This window comes from Muntiacus reevesi, chromosome 20, assembly GCF_963930625.1.
Source record: "Muntiacus reevesi chromosome 20, mMunRee1.1, whole genome shotgun sequence".
In the NCBI taxonomy this organism is placed as follows: domain Eukaryota; kingdom Metazoa; phylum Chordata; class Mammalia; order Artiodactyla; family Cervidae; genus Muntiacus; species Muntiacus reevesi.
In genome coordinates this window covers 23,485,575-23,502,466 of record NC_089268.1, presented here as the reverse complement: position 1 = coordinate 23,502,466, position 16,892 = coordinate 23,485,575, and the positions used below count along the sequence as shown (strand labels likewise).

Genomic DNA, 16,892 nt, shown 5'->3' with positions numbered 1-16,892 from the left:
CTCCAGATTTCAGAATCAATTGAATAGACACTGGTGTCAGATAGATGGGAATCAAAATAGCAACTTTGTTTCTGCAAGAAAACTGAATTCAAGATATCACTTGTATCTGCAACCACAATAAGATCCCTAATATTTCACCTCTGAAGTAGGTTCATTTTCCCCAGAGTGGTAGGAAAAGAAGGTTCTTATAGTACTTCTATATTAGCAGCAATCCTTCCACAGGGAAACAGAGCTTCTTCATTTCCTCTAAGTAATTCATTTATACTTTCCCCCGTCACTCACACTTTACTTTTTGCTGGCAATGCTCTTTTCTTATCTACCTTAAAATTAGACCATTATTTCACAGTAAAGAGCAAATCATTCTGTCATCAAATCTTTTTTTTTTAAATCTCTTTACCTCTTATAATTGCTATTCTCTTGTACCCTTGCTAGCATTGACAACTCTCCTCATTTGATATTTAGCCTTTACACTTTTCCATTTTATTTTTTTCCATAGATTCCATCTGCCTATGTGAATTGTATAGAATTATACATGCCTATCACCTTTTTCAATTCTACAAACATGCATAGGAGGATTTAGTTGAGCAGTAAATGACAAACACACACACAAATAGCAGTATCTTTAAGTAAATAAACATACTAGGAGAAGTTCTCTTTCATCTAAGAGAAGTTGGAAGGTAGGCTGTCAAGGTCTTGGTTATATGGAAGCTCCACAGCCATAAGGATTACAGTCTCCTTTCATTTGGCTTTCTCCTCTATTTTTAGCGTGCCAACTCATGGTTAAGGAAGTAGGGAGGCAGACTTTGTTTGGGGAGAGGGACTCCACCCCTCTGGTTAAAGGTGAACTTCCAGAAGGAAGGAACCAAACTTCCACTTCCATCTCAGTGGACACACAGAGAGGAGATTGGAAATGCAGAACACATTGGCTCTCTGAATGCATGTTCACATACAAGAGGAGAGTGGAGAGTGGTTCTTGGGGTAGATAGTAGCAATCTGCTATTATGGTCTTGGACTTTAAACCTTGTGAAAGACTCTAATGTCACCTACAAGTTCAAAATTGCTTTATGTAATTCTTCATGTAAGTGATAAATGTGCTAGTTTCCGATATTGATGAAATATATTATGTTGAAGTACTTTGTAAACTTTTTTTTTTCTTCATAAGCCAAAAGCTCCTTATTGGATAAATTAATCAGAAAATCTGGATTGTGGGCCTCAAATTCCCTAAGCACTATTCTTCCTGTTCATGACTGCTCTGCTAACCTATGCGTGGTTATGTTATTCCTTTAAAAAAAATTTACTTGTGGCAAAACACATACAACGTAAAATTTACCATCTGAGTCATTTCCAAATAAACCATTCAGTGGCTCTAAGTCCATTCACTTTGTTGTGTAACCATCACTGTCATCCATCTCCAGGATTGTTTTCATCTTGCAAAAATGAATCTCTGTATCTGTTAATAATTACTTTCCATTCTCCCCTCCCTTTGGCCCCTGGCAAACACCATTCTACTTTCTGTTTGTACCTATAAGTGGAATCGTAGAGTATTTATCTTTTTGTGTCAGGCTTGTTTCACTTAGCATAATGTCCTCCAGGTTCCATCTACATTGTAGCTTGTGTCAGAAATTGCTTCCTTTTTAAGACTGAATAATATTCCAGTATTCTAGTATTTCTGTTACTCTTAGAGAAATTCTCTTAAACTGCTCTCAGTAGGGAAGCACCTGTTTGTTTCCTTGCTGCTTTCTTTGTAACTCTAAATGTACTCAAGTAGTCTGTCAATGTCATGTAATTCAGTCCCCTTATTACTTTTGTGATGAATGTTTTTCAAGAGCTATTGGTTAGTTATAAAAGGTATTTGCAAGTGTAAAATACAGATAATCCATACCATACCAACAACTAACTTTTTTTGAATACTTTATATATAGGCATAATACTAAGTGGTTTTGGGAGTCATTTCTTTTAATCCCACAACTCCATGAGGAAGGTAGAATTATGATATCTATTTTAAACTTTAGGAAGCCAAAGGATAACAAGGTTGAGAAACCAAGTCCTACAGTCCTCTGGCTAGTTAAGTGATATGACTGGAATTTCAGCACTCTGACTTGAGTTCACATTCTGAACCCACTAAAATGAGTATCTGTGACTTATTATTTACTATTTATTTTTTATTAATTCTTGGAAAGATAATAGTTTTTTTTTTTTTTTTTTTTCTTTTTTTGGTTCTGCAGGTTCTGTGTGATATGTACCCTACCTAACATGACATTTTAGGGGAATAGTGGATTAGTGATTGTGGTAGAAGGAACCTGTCTGAGATATCCTAAGCATTAAATGTCATAGTAAATCAAACTGAAATCTTTGAATTTTAAGTCATGCGTTTTTCATGTTTAGTTTTCATATACAGTACTAGCACTGAATCATTTTCTTTTTTTCCTCCACTGTGTACTTATTCATCTTCAAATAAGATAATTAATAACTAGTTAACAGTAATTAAATTTATACATCTTCAGCAGATATACCCAAAGACTTGAGGTCTTAGGACCTCTTATGATGTCAGAGGCATCAGTTTCTAAAGATGTCATCATTCAGTTCTTGGGCCAAAGGTTACATTCCTAATCTCAGCCAACTAATTTCAATGTTTAACTTTTGGTGCTGATCAATAGTTGATGATTCCTTTTCACTAGGAAATAAAACAGGTACATGTAGTCCTTTGTGGTTCATTGGATGAGCCATTTAAATTGAAAAATGAATATAACTAAACATTAAATATTTTCAGTTAATCTTATATCTGAATTGAACATCATTTTAAAGTAGTATTGTCTCATAGAAAATAAATTTAATGGAACCTTTTTTATATTTTTATTTAAAGCTGTGTTTTTTATTATTTTGTATAGCATATGCCAAAATTTAATTCAATTTCAATTAGTGGATACCATATGCAGGAAGCAGGGGCTGATGCCATTCTGGAACTGGCCTATACTATAGCAGATGGATTGGAGTACTGTAGAACTGGACTCCAAGCTGGCCTGACCATTGATGAATTTGCACCAAGGTGAGTAAATTACTCAAATATTACCTCAATATTAAAAAGTTATAGGACTATTTTATGAGTGTATAGCAAAATATATTGATAAAATAAATTTGTGTATATAAATATACCAGATTCTTTTAGGGAATAAGCAAGTACTCTTTATAATTATTAATAAAATTCAGAGTTAAGTTTGACCATACTTCTTTGTAAATTAGAGAAATTTTATTCTCTGCTATTCTGAAAATAATTAACTGACACATTTTGAAAAATAATTTAAAAATGTAAATATAATTTTCAAGACAGATTTGTTTTTGTTCTTTTAAAAGACAAGTCCTCTATTATAGGTTTAAGGTTATTGAAGTACATATGCTTTGATTTTAATTCAAATTAAGTTATTTGAAATTAAAATCTGAGTTTTTGTGTGCGTGTGTGTGATGCAATTTGTTTTATTTTCCATTTTATAATCAGATTTTGGACTTAACATTACTATTTTAGGTTGTCTTTCTTCTGGGGAATTGGAATGAACTTTTATATGGAAATAGCAAAAATGAGAGCTGGGAGAAGACTCTGGGCTCACTTAATAGAGAAAATGTTTCAGCCTAAAAACTCTAAATCTCTTCTCCTAAGAGCACATTGTCAGACGTCAGGATGGTCACTTACTGAGCAAGTATGTATGAATTTTAAGAAGTCATTTGTTTTCTTCTAAGCAACTTGGCCTAGGCAAGAAATGTATTTAAGAACTTTTCTGCTAATATTTGAAAATCACAATTGTTCTGAAGCATAATGCATACTTATTGTTTGGTTTTACACAAATTATAATAAAATTTGCTCCCTCTAGTGGTTAACAATATAAAATAATTTAAATCTTGTATGGAGCTTACTTGTATGGCTGTGTGTGTTACTTTTTTGAGTAAAAAATAAGTGATGATGAGAAGTACAGTTATAATTTAATATCATCTTAAGTAACTTTAAAGATTAAAATTCTTATCACAAAACTTCCTCGTTAAAGTTGGTGTTATGCATACTTTTTATGTATGTATTACATGTTTAAGTAAGCATCCATGCAAATTAACCACTTAAAAACTCTTGTCACTTGAATAATCTATTTTAATTTCATTTAATTAAAAAATTATATAGTGGTGATCTTTTTAACATGCATTTTCTTAATGTATTGAATTATTTTGATATATTAAAAATAAGTTATAACTTTAAAGTTACATTGCTTTTATACATTTAAAAGCAAATAAAAACTAGAAGTATCCATATTAAATATGACTTCAGGTACTTATAAATGGAAAAGTACAATTTCAGTGTTGGAAGGAACTTCAGTAATCATTTTTGTCTTAATCCCCTCATTTTTACAGCTAAGTAAACTAAAGTTCAGAAAGGTCTAGTGACTTGCCCAGATCATAGTTAGGAACAGAATAAACTAGAAGTCATATTTCCTGTCTTATAGTCCATTCTTTATCTGTTTTATTAACAAATCATTGCCAGTTTTGGCCACCTCATTAGAGTAGATACTTAAAGGTATACAGTAATTAGGAAATAGTTAATTATGAGATGAAGGATATTAATAATCTAAGTAGACAATGTATTACACTCCTGATGCTCATATAGAAGATTATTTAGGTGATAAAAAATAAGCACAACAAATATTTAATATTTCAAGTGATTATAAGAGGCAATGTTTTATTGCTCAAGCACGGACTAGGCACTTGGGCTCTTAATTCTAAGTCTAGTTTGTTTCCTAATTTGTTTAAATTTATTTGATATTCTGAAGACTAAGGCAGATTTTGGCAAAGAAAGTATGCATCAGGCACTCCTAATTGTATCATCATTTACAGCTACAGTATATCAATTGGCTTCTTTTGCTTTTTACTAAATGTTTTAGGATCCTTACAATAACATCATTCGTACCACAGTAGAAGCAATGGCAGCAGTGTTTGGAGGTACTCAGTCTTTGCACACAAATTCTTTTGATGAAGCCCTGGGTTTGCCAACTGTGAAAAGTGCTCGAATTGCCAGGAACACCCAAATCATTATTCAAGAGGAATCTGGGATTCCCAAAGTGGCTGATCCTTGGGGTGGTTCATATATGATGGAATCTCTCACAAATGATATTTATGATGCTGCCTTGAAGGTGAGTTTCTCCTGTTTGAAACTTTGCTTTCAAGATTTACAGATTTATGAAGATTTATAGATTTTTAATTTATAAATGAAATCATTTATAGATTTGTATTAGGATTTATAAAGTGAGAGAAAAGGGGAATTTTAGATTTCACTTTATTTAAAACAAATATAATTTATTTATTTTTTATTTATTTGTTTATTTATTTTTATTTTTTATTTTTTTCAGTGGGTTTTGTCATACACTGATATGAATCAGCCCAAATATAATTTAAAACTATATGTTTGTTTATATTATTTTTTTCAAAGAGTTAAAAAAAAAACTAATGTTAAAAGGCTATAATAAAATAAGCAATCCTTTGTCCTCCACTTGCTTGTTTTCATGCTTCCTTGAGTCAGCTATTTTTTGTTTTTCTTTCCATATTTTAAAACTACATGTGTATACTGTTTGTCCTAACAGTCAGTTTTAGACCTTTTCTATTGCTTTGTTAGTATGGTGGTGTGGTATTTTAGCTGGATCGTGCCCCTTCTTTGCCATCATACCATAATACTCATGTTTTATATTTATATATCAGTGTAAAACCTTCCTAAAGCCCTCTGAATTCTCATTTGGTTTAGACTGGTTTCTCTCTGGACCATTACTATCCTTGGACTTCCCTTTGTTATTACTCTGGGAATTCTTTTCACCTCTGCTATGTTGAATCTGTATCTTGAATCCTGTCTCTTTGTTGATTATCCCTTGTTGCTCTGAAGCACATCTTATGAGAACCTCCTAAAAATGGTGCATGGGAAATGGACTATTTGAAACTTTGGATGCTTGAAAATGTCTTTATTCTACTTTCATATTTGATAGTCCGGGTTTGGAATTTTTCATTTAGGAGTTTATAAGCAAATCTGTAAGCATTCACTTACTTTTTATTCCAGCTTCCAATATTTCTGTTCAGAAATCTGATGCCATTCTCACCCAGGCTCTTTCTTTTTGAAAGCTTTAGGATCTCTTCTTTATTTTTGTATTGACTGATCTTTGGTATATGTATTTTTCCCTACATTGTCCTTGACCGTTGGTGGACATGTTTTCACCTGCCCGCTTTTTCATGTTTCCATGGCTCTGGGAAATTGTCGTATACTATTTCTTTGGTAATTCCTTTCCTGTCATTTTTCTGTGGTTTCTCTTTTTTAGAACTTCAGAAATCATGTTCTGACATTCTTATAATGCATCTTTGAGGTGTTTTTTTTTCTGTTTTTTTGAAGACTCCTCAGCTTTATCTTTCTACTTAAATACTTTAAAATTCATATACCATGTTTTTAATTTCTAAGAGGTCACTTTTACATTCCAGTTTTTCTGCTTGCACGTCATACCATTTGTTTCATTAATACAGAATCTCTTCTTCCTTTTCTGAGGACAGTTACGTCTTCTGAAGTTTTCTTGTATATCCCATGTTGTCAGTGTTTCCTCTGTGCACCTTGTTTTTTTTTGCAGTTTTACTCAGAATGCAGGGTTTTGTTTCATGCATATCTTATCCTTGCCTCTTCTGGCACTTGATGTTTCACAGTCCATTGCTTCTCTAGTCTAGTAAGTTTTGGTTTTCCCGACAGAAAGGGAAAAGGTAGTTACAAACTCTCAAGTGGTTTCCGTCTTTTTGGCTTTGTAAAAGATTCTCGACTTCTGTTGAATCTAGTATAGTTTCTCTTTCTTAAATTTGTCAGGGGAAAGCCAATTTGACCTTGCTTCTTTCTGAGAAGTCATATCCCATTCCACCATCCATCTTCTACTCTTTCATGTATATATGAGGCTGTGATTGAGGGTTTAGATGTTTCTTGATGTCAATAAAGATAGAGTTATATCATTACTCCTCAAATAAAAAATCACATGGCATTTTGAAATTGTTTTTTAGAGTCTTTATTTATGTAACCATGGAAACTATTTATATAACTAAAATTAAAGACTACACAATTAGTGTTATCTTTAGTTGGCTTCTAAATCGAGTGAGAGGTGTTGTGTTTTCCAAAAGGTACTTATTAGTTCTTCTGTTGTCTTTGTTTTGTTTTTTTCTTGATTTTGTTTTTGCTTTGGTTTTTTAAGTTAATTAATTTATTTTAATTGGAGGGTAATTACAATATTGTGATGATTTTTGCCATACACTGACATGAATCAACCACGGGTGTACAAGTGTCCCCCATCCCGAGCCCCCCTCCCACCTCCCTCCCCATCCCATCCCTCTGGGTTGTCCCAGTGCGCCGGCTTTGAGTGCCCTGTTTCATGTATTGAACTTGGTCTGTGGGTTTGGTGTGACTTTGGGCAGCCTGTGCATTAATGCTCAGGGCTATGTTCCTGCAGTGCTGGAGAATTAGCATGGTATGTCTTGCTCTGGAATTGTTGGCTCTTGGGTGGAGTTTGGTTTCAGTGTAGGTATGGAGGCTTTCGGGTGAGTTCTTGTCTATTAGTGTTCCCTGGAGTGAGGGGTTCTCTAATATTCTCAAGTTTTGGATTTAAGCCTCCTGCCTCTGGCTTTCAGTCTTATTCTTACAGTAGCCTCAAGATTTCCCCATCCATATAGCACATGGTAAAACATCCTAGATGATAAAACATCTACGTTAATGGTGAAAAGATTCTCCACAGTGAGGGACACCCAGAGAGGTTCACAGAGTTACATGGAGAAGAGAAGAGGGAGGAGGGAGATAGAAGTGACCAGGAGGAGAAAGGAGGAGTCAAAGGGGGAGAGAGCAAGCTAGTCAGTAATCAGTTCCCTAAATGTTCTCCACAGCCTGGAACACCCAGAGAGATTCACAGAACTGAGAAGAGAAGAGAAGGGGGAGGGAGGAGATAGAGGTGACCTGGGGAAGAAAAGGTAGAGTTAAAACGGGAGAGAGCAATCAAGCCAGTAATCACACCCCTATGTGACAATGGGTACTGAAGATTAGATTCTTAAAGGTACAAAATTGATAACAAATACTAAAAGCAAAGATTAAAAATCTAGAGTAGAGGTTAGATTCTCAAAAATACATATTAAAAATACAAAACAAAACCAATCATAAAAATTATAAAAAATATATATATGAAATTTGCTTTAAAAATAGGGTCTTTTAATTTTTTTGCAAGGTCATTGTAGGTTATAAAAATGAAAATTAAAGGAGTAATAAATAATTTAAAAAATTAAAAAGTGATCATAGTAAAAATATATCTAGGAATTTCTCTGGAGCTGTTGTTGGCAGTGTGGGTCAGTTCAGTTTCAGATAGCTCCTTGTTCCAGCTTGTACTTGTTCTCAATTTCTATAGGACCGCTCCAATGCTTAGTCACTTACTTAGGCTCATTTGTTCAGTTGTGTTGTGGGGAGGGAGGGATACTGCAACCAAATATCGCTGGCGTGTGTGGCGAGTGCTTGCTGTGTATGCAACACACTGGGTTTGCTCCAGCTCAAGGCAGCATGTGCTTCCCAGGTCTCAGCCGCTCGCCTTCTGCAATACCCTGCAAGTGCACAGACTCGGTTGGGCATGCGTTTTGGGCCCTTCCCAGGTCTGAGCAGCTCAGGCGACCAGGCGCTTGGCCAGCGCACTGTTCCCGGTGGGCTGTGCGTCTTAATCACCTCCCCGGTCTTGGCCGCTTGGTTTCCTGGGTGCGCCACGAGAGCGTTGTCTGAGGAGTGCTGTGTATCTCCTCTGGGGAGTTGATCTCACGCTGCGACCCTCCTGGCAGATGTCAGCCTCCAGGGTCCCAGGAAGACGTGGTTAGCAGCTGGGAGCCTGCTCAGTTTGGTGGAGGATGCTGGTCTCTGGGGCTGAGATTGCAGCAGCCCCTTGCCTTCTGGTTCAGGCTGTCGCGCGTGCTCTCTGCCTTCAGCGAGGGGTAGGGGCCTGTACGCAGCCAACTAGCTCTCCTTTGGTATTTGCTCAATCCTTTGTTGTGTGAGCAGGCCAGTCTGCACGTTAGAGCCTTTCGCAGTAAAGTTCTCTTTTTTTTTCTCTCTCTGGAGATCCCACAGTTTGGGTTGCCATCTCATGTTAGCTCCCTCGGATTGTCCTCAGGGCATTCATGCCCGGTCCTTAGCCTAAGCACCGATTATGCAGCCCATGCTTCCCTGTCCAGCCTCCGCTTGCTGGTGGCAGATGCAAGTATCTGGGCTACTTTTCCACTGGCAGTTGCAGTTAGGCGCATATTCTGTGGGGTTTTTTTTTTTTTCTCTCCTGGTTATGTTGCTGTCTGAGATTCCAAAACTCCCCACAGACCTGCTTGTGAGAGAGTTTTCTACTGTTTGGAAACTTCTCCTTCATGCTGCCTCCTCAGGACGGGTCTCCGTCCCTAACTCTTGTCTTACTTTTTGTCCTTTATATTTTGTCCTACCTCCTTTCAAAGAGAATGGGCTACCTTTCTGGATGCTTGGTGTCCTCTGCCAGCATTCAGAAGTTGTTTTGTGGAAGTTGTTCAGCATTCAAATGATCTTTTGATGAATTTGTTGGGGAGAAAGTGGCCTCCGCATCCTATTCCTCCGCCATCTTGGGTCCTCTCCCCCCTTCTGTTGTCTTTTTAAATGATTTTTAAACACAGAATGTCCTTTTTAATTGATGTAATTTGCATGTTTACATTGTGTTAGTTTAAAGTGTACAGAGTAAGAATTTAATATTTGTATATATTGTTTTTTTTTTTTTTTTTTTAATATTATTTTATTAGTTGGAGGCCAATCACTTTACAACATTTCAGTGGGTTTTGTCATACATTGACATGAATCAGCCATACAGTTACACGTATTCCCCATCCCGATCCCCCCTCCCACCTCCCTCCCCACCCGACTCCTCAGGGTCCTCCCAGCCCACCAGGCCAGAGCACCTGACTCATGTATCCCACCTGGGCTGGTGGTCCGTTTCACCATAGATAATATACATGTTGTTCTTTCAAAACATCCCACCCTCACGTTCTCCCCCAGAGTTCAAAAGTCTGTTCTGTACTTCTGTGTCTCTTTTTCTGTTTTGCATATAGGGTTATCGCCACCATCTATCTAAATTCCGTATATATGTGTTAGTATACTCTAATGTTCTTTATCTTTCTGGCTTACTTCACTCTGTATAATGGGCTCCAGTTTCATCCATCTCATTAGAACTGATTCAAATGAATTCTTTTTAACGGCTGAGTAATATTCCATGGTGTATATGTACCACAGCTTCCTTATCCATTCATCTGTATATATTGTTAAAGAATTATCTGAATAAGTTTGGTTAACATCCATTACTACACATAGTTTTTCTTGTGATGAGAACTTTTAAAATCTATGCTCTCAGCAACTTTCAAATCTATCACACAGTATTGTTAGCGCTGCAGAATTTCTAGTCAGTGCTCTTGTTAACTTCTTTCCTCAAGAAACATTTACAACTAAAATAATTTATAATTTTATTAACTTTAGTATTTACATAGCATAACATGTTTGTACTATTTATTAAAATATTTCATATTCTCTTCTAGTTTTATTAATGTGTTTTTCTTATTAGCTCATTAATGAAATTGAGGAGATGGGCGGAATGGCCAAAGCTGTAGCAGAGGGAATACCTAAGCTTCGAATTGAAGAATGTGCTGCCCGAAGACAAGCTAGAATAGATTCTGGTAAGACAAAGTAGGAAAGCTTTTATGTAAAATGCAGTATTTAAAAAGAAATATTAATTTCTATTTGAAGATAGCATATATAGTTAATAGAACAAAAGTTATGGATAAGTGAAACTTGGATAAAATGTTTCTCATGAATCTATATGTATCTATCTCTGTGTTTGTATTTTTGCATGCCTGGATACACATGGGAAAACATGTATAAAGTATATTTGGAGGCATTATAAAACAGAGTTTGTAATTCTAGTTTATCGTTTATAAATTTTAAAGTTTTTGTTTGTTTGTTTAAAAGTGGTTGGCTGTAAGGGAATTAAACTACTAGAAAAGCTCTTGCACATTTATCTTCTACCTTATAAATCTTAGATGGTAGCTGCTACTACTGCCTTAATTTTGTAGTGTTAGAAGAGAGTTTGTCAGAAGCTCTGGGAAAGTTTGGGAGAATAATAAAAGTCCTCCCTTACAGATATTCTGATATATACTTGTCTTTTCCCCTTCTACCCCTATGCCATACTGGTATTCACTGATCTTTATTGATGTCTATTAAGAGTTAAGAATACTACTTAAAAATATCAAACTTATAAGAAAAGTAGGTGATGATCAGAGCATTACTGTTAGACAATTATTTGTGAATAGACTCTACATATTATTTTCCTCTGGGAAATTGACAGGTTCTGAAGTAATTGTTGGAGTAAATAAGTACCAGTTGGAAAAAGAAGAATCTGTGGATGTTTTGGCAATAGATAATACTTCAGTGCGTAATAAGCAGATTGAAAAACTTAAGAAGGTAATGACAGGTATCATATTTTGAGTGTTTTTTTTTGGTATGCTGGGCACTGTCCATGCCCTCACATGTCCTGCTCTATTGTTACAACCACCATGGGAGGTGTGTATTATTTCCCAGCATTTTAGAGATAAAGAGACTAAAGATAAGGGAGGTTGAGAAACTTGCCCAGGATAAATAATTAAGCAAGACTCAGATCTAAGTCTGTTGATATTAAACATTCACCGTTTTAATCATAAAATCTGCCTCTGTGAAACTTGTGAAAGTGAAGTCGCTCAGTCGTGCATGACTCTTTGCGACCCCGTGGGCTGTAGCCCACCGGGCTCCTCCGTCCATGGGGTTCTCCAGGCAAGAATGCTGGAGTGGGTTACCACTTCCTTCTCCAAGGGGTCTTCCCGACCCAGGGATCGAACCTGGGTTTCCCACATTGGAGGCAGATGTTTTAACCTCTGAGCCACCAGGGAAGCCCTTCTTATTAAAAACTTCTCCATAATAATAAGAAATCAATAATTTATTGATTTGAAGTAAGGCTTAGATGGTTATACAGCTCAAAGTTAAAAACAAGGTTAAGTTCAGAGTCCATATTTGAATCCAGGTCTTCTCACTGTAATTTATTTTTGTGTTCCTGATACTACTATGAAAGAATTATTTGCTTTCAATTTTTTTAAAATTTCAAATATATATGAATAGTGTTTCAGTAAGATATAATTTAGAATGAAAGATGTTAATTTTGATTGGAACTAGAGTATTGGTATAATTTTTTATTTCCAGTTTCTTACTGAGATGAACCAAAGTATACGGAGTACTAAAATAGATAAAACATATTAATTCTTACTGTTGTAACCTATATATTTCTATTGTATGGAGCTACTTTGTCTCATAATCTCTGGCTTTAGTAATTACTGCTATTTCTAAGGCAGGAAAGTTGAAGTTCCTTAATGATTTTCTCTGTTTACTATCCTTGTGATTAAGATAGCACTTCCCCCCCCTCAGTTCAAGTATTCTTTTAAGAATCTAATAGACTTTGTCCAGTTAGACTATATGCAGAATATTCATCTTCCGTTTGTTTTTTCTATTAGAGTTAATGGCAGATGTTTAATATTATTTCTTTTTACACCCTCATTCAGGAGTTAATTGTTCCTCTCCCACATTTTTGCCTTTTTTTTTTAAAAGAGTGTTATTTAGGATGTAGCATTCTATTTCCAGTGACCACAAAAGTCTCAATATTTATTATATTTGGAAAACTCCTTGTTTCCTCTCTTGTACTTAAATTTTCTTAAACTCACAGCTTGAGGGCATGCAGTTACCATAAATGATAATATAACATTTTTAGATAACAGTGAGAAATTCAGTAATGATAATGGATTTGGTTTGTTCTTTGCCTTTAATATAAATTTTCTAATCCACCTCTCCTTATAAATATGATAAAATTTTAGTGGCATCTTAAGCAGTATCATATTTTAGACTCATACAGATGTGAAAACTTGTAAAAAGTTGAATTTTAGGTAACTTTGTTTAGGCATGTGGTTGGGTCCAGAGCTACTAAAGTATTATATAACTAAGATATTTCTAAGTTTGATCTCTTAAGTACTTGGGAGGGTCAGCACTATTATTTATTATTGCCCTACTTGTTTCGAATTATCAGTGTTATATAGAATTTGCCATTACTTTAGGAAGTTCTTAAACATTGAGGGAGTGAATAAATGAAATGAATACCAAATGTTGGATACATGTTGTCTCTCTCTTTTTTGTTTTTCTTTTGCTTTTGAAGTTAGGATTTTGAAACAGTTTCCATATGATGTGTGTGTGTGTGTGTGTGTGTGTGTGTGTGTGTGTGTGTGTGTATAGTCTGATCTCATTTATTTTCTAATCACACGAACTGTCCCCTTCCCTGCCTGTTTCTGTAAGGTCAAATCCACTAGGGATCAGGCTTTGGCTGAACGGTGTCTCGATGCTCTGACTGCCTGTGCTGCCAGTGGAGATGGGAATATTCTTGCTCTTGCTGTAGATGCAACTCGAGCAAGGTAAAGGATATGTAAGTTTGAAGTTTTCCAAATACTAAATAAAAGTTGACCAGTTTAGCTTTTCAGAATCACTCTTAAATAAGAGATTGACTCTATAAACCATATGAACCTAAAAGAAAATAATTGGAAACCAAAATAAAATTAATTCTTTTTTTTTCTTAAATATCTGTGTTTTAAAAACATTCATCCATTTTGCATGGAGTATATTAATAGCTGTATTTCCCTGTGGCTCAGGACATTTGAAGCTCTTGTAATAAGCCTATGTCACTGATTTACAGGTTCAAATTTGATGTTCTTTCAAGTATAGGAAGACATTATTATGCTCACAATAAGCAAACCTGCCCTTTGTCAAAGGTGGACAGTATCTCTCTTTTCCTGAGCTGTGTACTATGTAGACATCTTTGAAAAGTTAGTCTAGAGTAAAGGCAGTTAGTCCTTTGCCTTACAGAACATGCAGAAAAGCAAGTGACCCTGCAAAATCTTTTCTCCCAATATATGATGATGTCACTAAAGAAACTGGTTTTGCTTTTATTGTTTATTGCTTAATATAATTAATATAATTAATGAACTTTTAAGTTGTTTAGCTGCTTAAGGGATAGAATGAATAGTATGTAACTTTTTTGTTTTTTTTCAGTTTTAATTTCTTAAAAGAAATAAGATGACTTCTCTGCTTAAAATCCTTCAGTGGTCTCCCATTCCTTTTAAATTAAAACCTAGTCTTACTATGGTTTGTAAGACGGCTGAATGTAACTCTTACCTGCTTCTCTGACCTTGTCTTATCCTGCTTCCTTTATTAATGTCCCCAATTTCCTTCTTTCTGTTTTTAGCACATAGCATGTATTTTCCTACTTCTCAGTCATTGCATTTAGCATTTCCTTTTTCAAACACTTTTCCCTCTTAAGTTCCCTTGAGTTTCTCTTTCTCATCATTTAGATCTTAGTTCAAAAGCTGTATCTTTTTGTCTTCAACTGCTTTAAAACAGCTTTCTCAAGCACCTCATTCTATTTTGCCTATTTTAATGTCTTCATATAGTACTTGTTACCATATGAAATTATCTTATTTATTTGTTTGTTAGTGTACTGTGTGTATACTCTGACTGGATGATATGCTCTACAAGAGTAGGTTTTTGTTTTTGGTTGTATTTATCACTATATCTTTAGCATTTACCAGTGCTTGCCCCATATTAGGTACTCAGGACATGTTGAATGAATTAATAAACAAAAATGAAATATGCTATTTATTAATAAAAGATTTACTTTTGTCAAAAAAATACTCACTGGGAATATTGCTCTTTGCCCATTTATATTGCTAAGCAGTGAATTGCTCAGTAACCTTTAGATACTTGTCTTTTAGTAGTTTTTAGGTCATTTGGTCATTTTTCAGTTGACAAATGTTGAAAAGAGATCACATTGTATAAAGGTATCCAGAGTATTTTTTTTCGTAAGTATTCTGGGGAAAGATGCAGTCATGAATGCAGTAAAGAGCATTCAGATTTAGGTTTTTGACAGCCTATTTTTGACAGCAGTAATAAAATATGTCTAAGTATATTGAATATTAAGGTAAATATTATACCCCAAATAGTGATGTTGTCAGAACCTCCATTTAATATTTTAGATGTACAGTTGGAGAAATCACAGATGCCATGAAAAAGGTATTTGGTGAACATAAAGCTAATGATCGTATGGTGAGTGGAGCCTATCGCCAGGAATTTGGAGAAAGTAAAGAGATATCATTTGCTATCAAAAGGTAATGTGTGAGATTTCTTAAACCAGAATGCCATCTTTTCTGTTAACACGGTCCTCATGTATCTACTGTGGGCTTAATTTTCTCACATACCACTGGAAAATATTGATATTTGACTTATACTTTCCTCCTTAATCTGTAGCTTTACTAAAATAATATTTTGAACTTTGACCACAGTCCCCTTTAGGAGTTTCTCATTTAAAGCAAATGTTTGTTTAATTAATGTTGATATTGCTTCACATCCTCCAGGGACTTAGATTTCAATCTCCTTAAGATGGTACACTTTTATATTTGCTTAGCTTTTATTTACATTGATTAATCACTCAAACAATTATAAAATATTTGCTTTTCCTATTTGAAAGTAAATATTTGGTTGCCCTCTATGAATAGGTTAAAATCAGTCGTTACTGAACTGACAGTAAGTAACACAGTCCAACGTGAGCTGGAAATATGAATTACTATAAACTGACCATGTTTCTGTAGTGTGGGTAGTAGCTTCTGATGACTGGCTTTCTCAACCTCTGTAATAAACTTTCCACAATTATGTCACTACTCGTATGTGAGATAAATATCAAAAGAGCCAAGGTGAAAGCCATCAAAATGGCACGTGTTTTTTTCTTTTAACAAAAGTAAATTTGTTTCTTAGTGCTTTTTCATCTGGGGCGTACATTTATTGACTTAAGCAAGCAACTATTTTGATAATACATTATCATAAGATATCACATTGAGGCCACTTGGAGGAGTTCACACTTGTGAATGGTAAGTGAGATATGGACCGTCCAAAACAGTTAGTGAGTCAAGAATATGTACAAATAATTCTGAAGGCATTTTTTAGTTAATATTTTACTATTTCTGTATATTGTACTCTGGAGACTGTCTTAAGTTGTAAAGTTGTTTTCTCTTCTTGCTTCACTGTGATGTTCTCAGTGTTACAGGCTTACAGTCTTTCAAATTTTCTTGTAGGGTGGGAGATGGTAAACATATTCAGGCTTTAATTGAGTTCTTGATGTAAAACAAAGATATTAATAAAATATGAATAAACAGATTAGGTATTTTTATATAAACTTGAAAGATTTGCTGCAGGTAAATTATAGTTTTATCTTACCTTTGGGCAATTAAGGTATAACTATTATATTTTATTTAATTTTTGGTATCTAATGCCTTTATTCTCACTTTTATTTGCTAGCCCCTTAAATATAACTCTTCTGTAACATCATAATCTTGAAGGTCTGTGATGCTATTTCTTTACTGATTTCCTGTCCTGAAGGTTTCTTTCTAAAAGTGATACTCACACCTGCTAACACTAAACTGTCTTGTCTTTTTTTTTTTAGGACTCTTAAGCCTTAAAATATATTTTAAAATGTTCCTTAGGGTTGAGAAGTTCATGGAACGTGAAGGTCGCAGACCTCGTCTTCTTGTGGCAAAAATGGGACAAGATGGACATGACAGAGGAGCAAAGGTTATTGCTACAGGATTTGCTGACCTTGGTTTCGATGTGGATATTGGTCCTCTTTTTCAGGTATTGAAAACTGTTGGGAGGAATTTCAACAGTTATCTGTTGAAATATGTTCCGAAATGAAGACTAAAGAGTATTCCCTGAA

The 16,892-nt window shown here is 34.9% G+C and overlaps 1 protein-coding gene across 3 annotated transcripts in view; it reads left to right on the top strand.

Annotated features, from left to right (window-relative positions):
• MMUT (methylmalonyl-CoA mutase) overlaps positions 1-16,892 on the top strand; it is a 33,616-nt gene that overhangs the window by 8,527 nt on the left and 8,197 nt on the right. For all 3 annotated transcript variants that reach the window (XM_065912537.1, XM_065912539.1, XM_065912538.1), the window contains exons 4-11: positions 2,889-3,046; positions 3,521-3,692; positions 4,917-5,165; positions 10,632-10,743; positions 11,412-11,527; positions 13,433-13,548; positions 15,163-15,294; positions 16,663-16,810. In XM_065912537.1, coding sequence (XP_065768609.1) covers positions 2,889-3,046; positions 3,521-3,692; positions 4,917-5,165; positions 10,632-10,743; positions 11,412-11,527; positions 13,433-13,548; positions 15,163-15,294; positions 16,663-16,810 — 1,203 coding nt within the window. The remainder of the gene's footprint in view (positions 1-2,888; positions 3,047-3,520; positions 3,693-4,916; positions 5,166-10,631; positions 10,744-11,411; positions 11,528-13,432; positions 13,549-15,162; positions 15,295-16,662; positions 16,811-16,892) is intronic.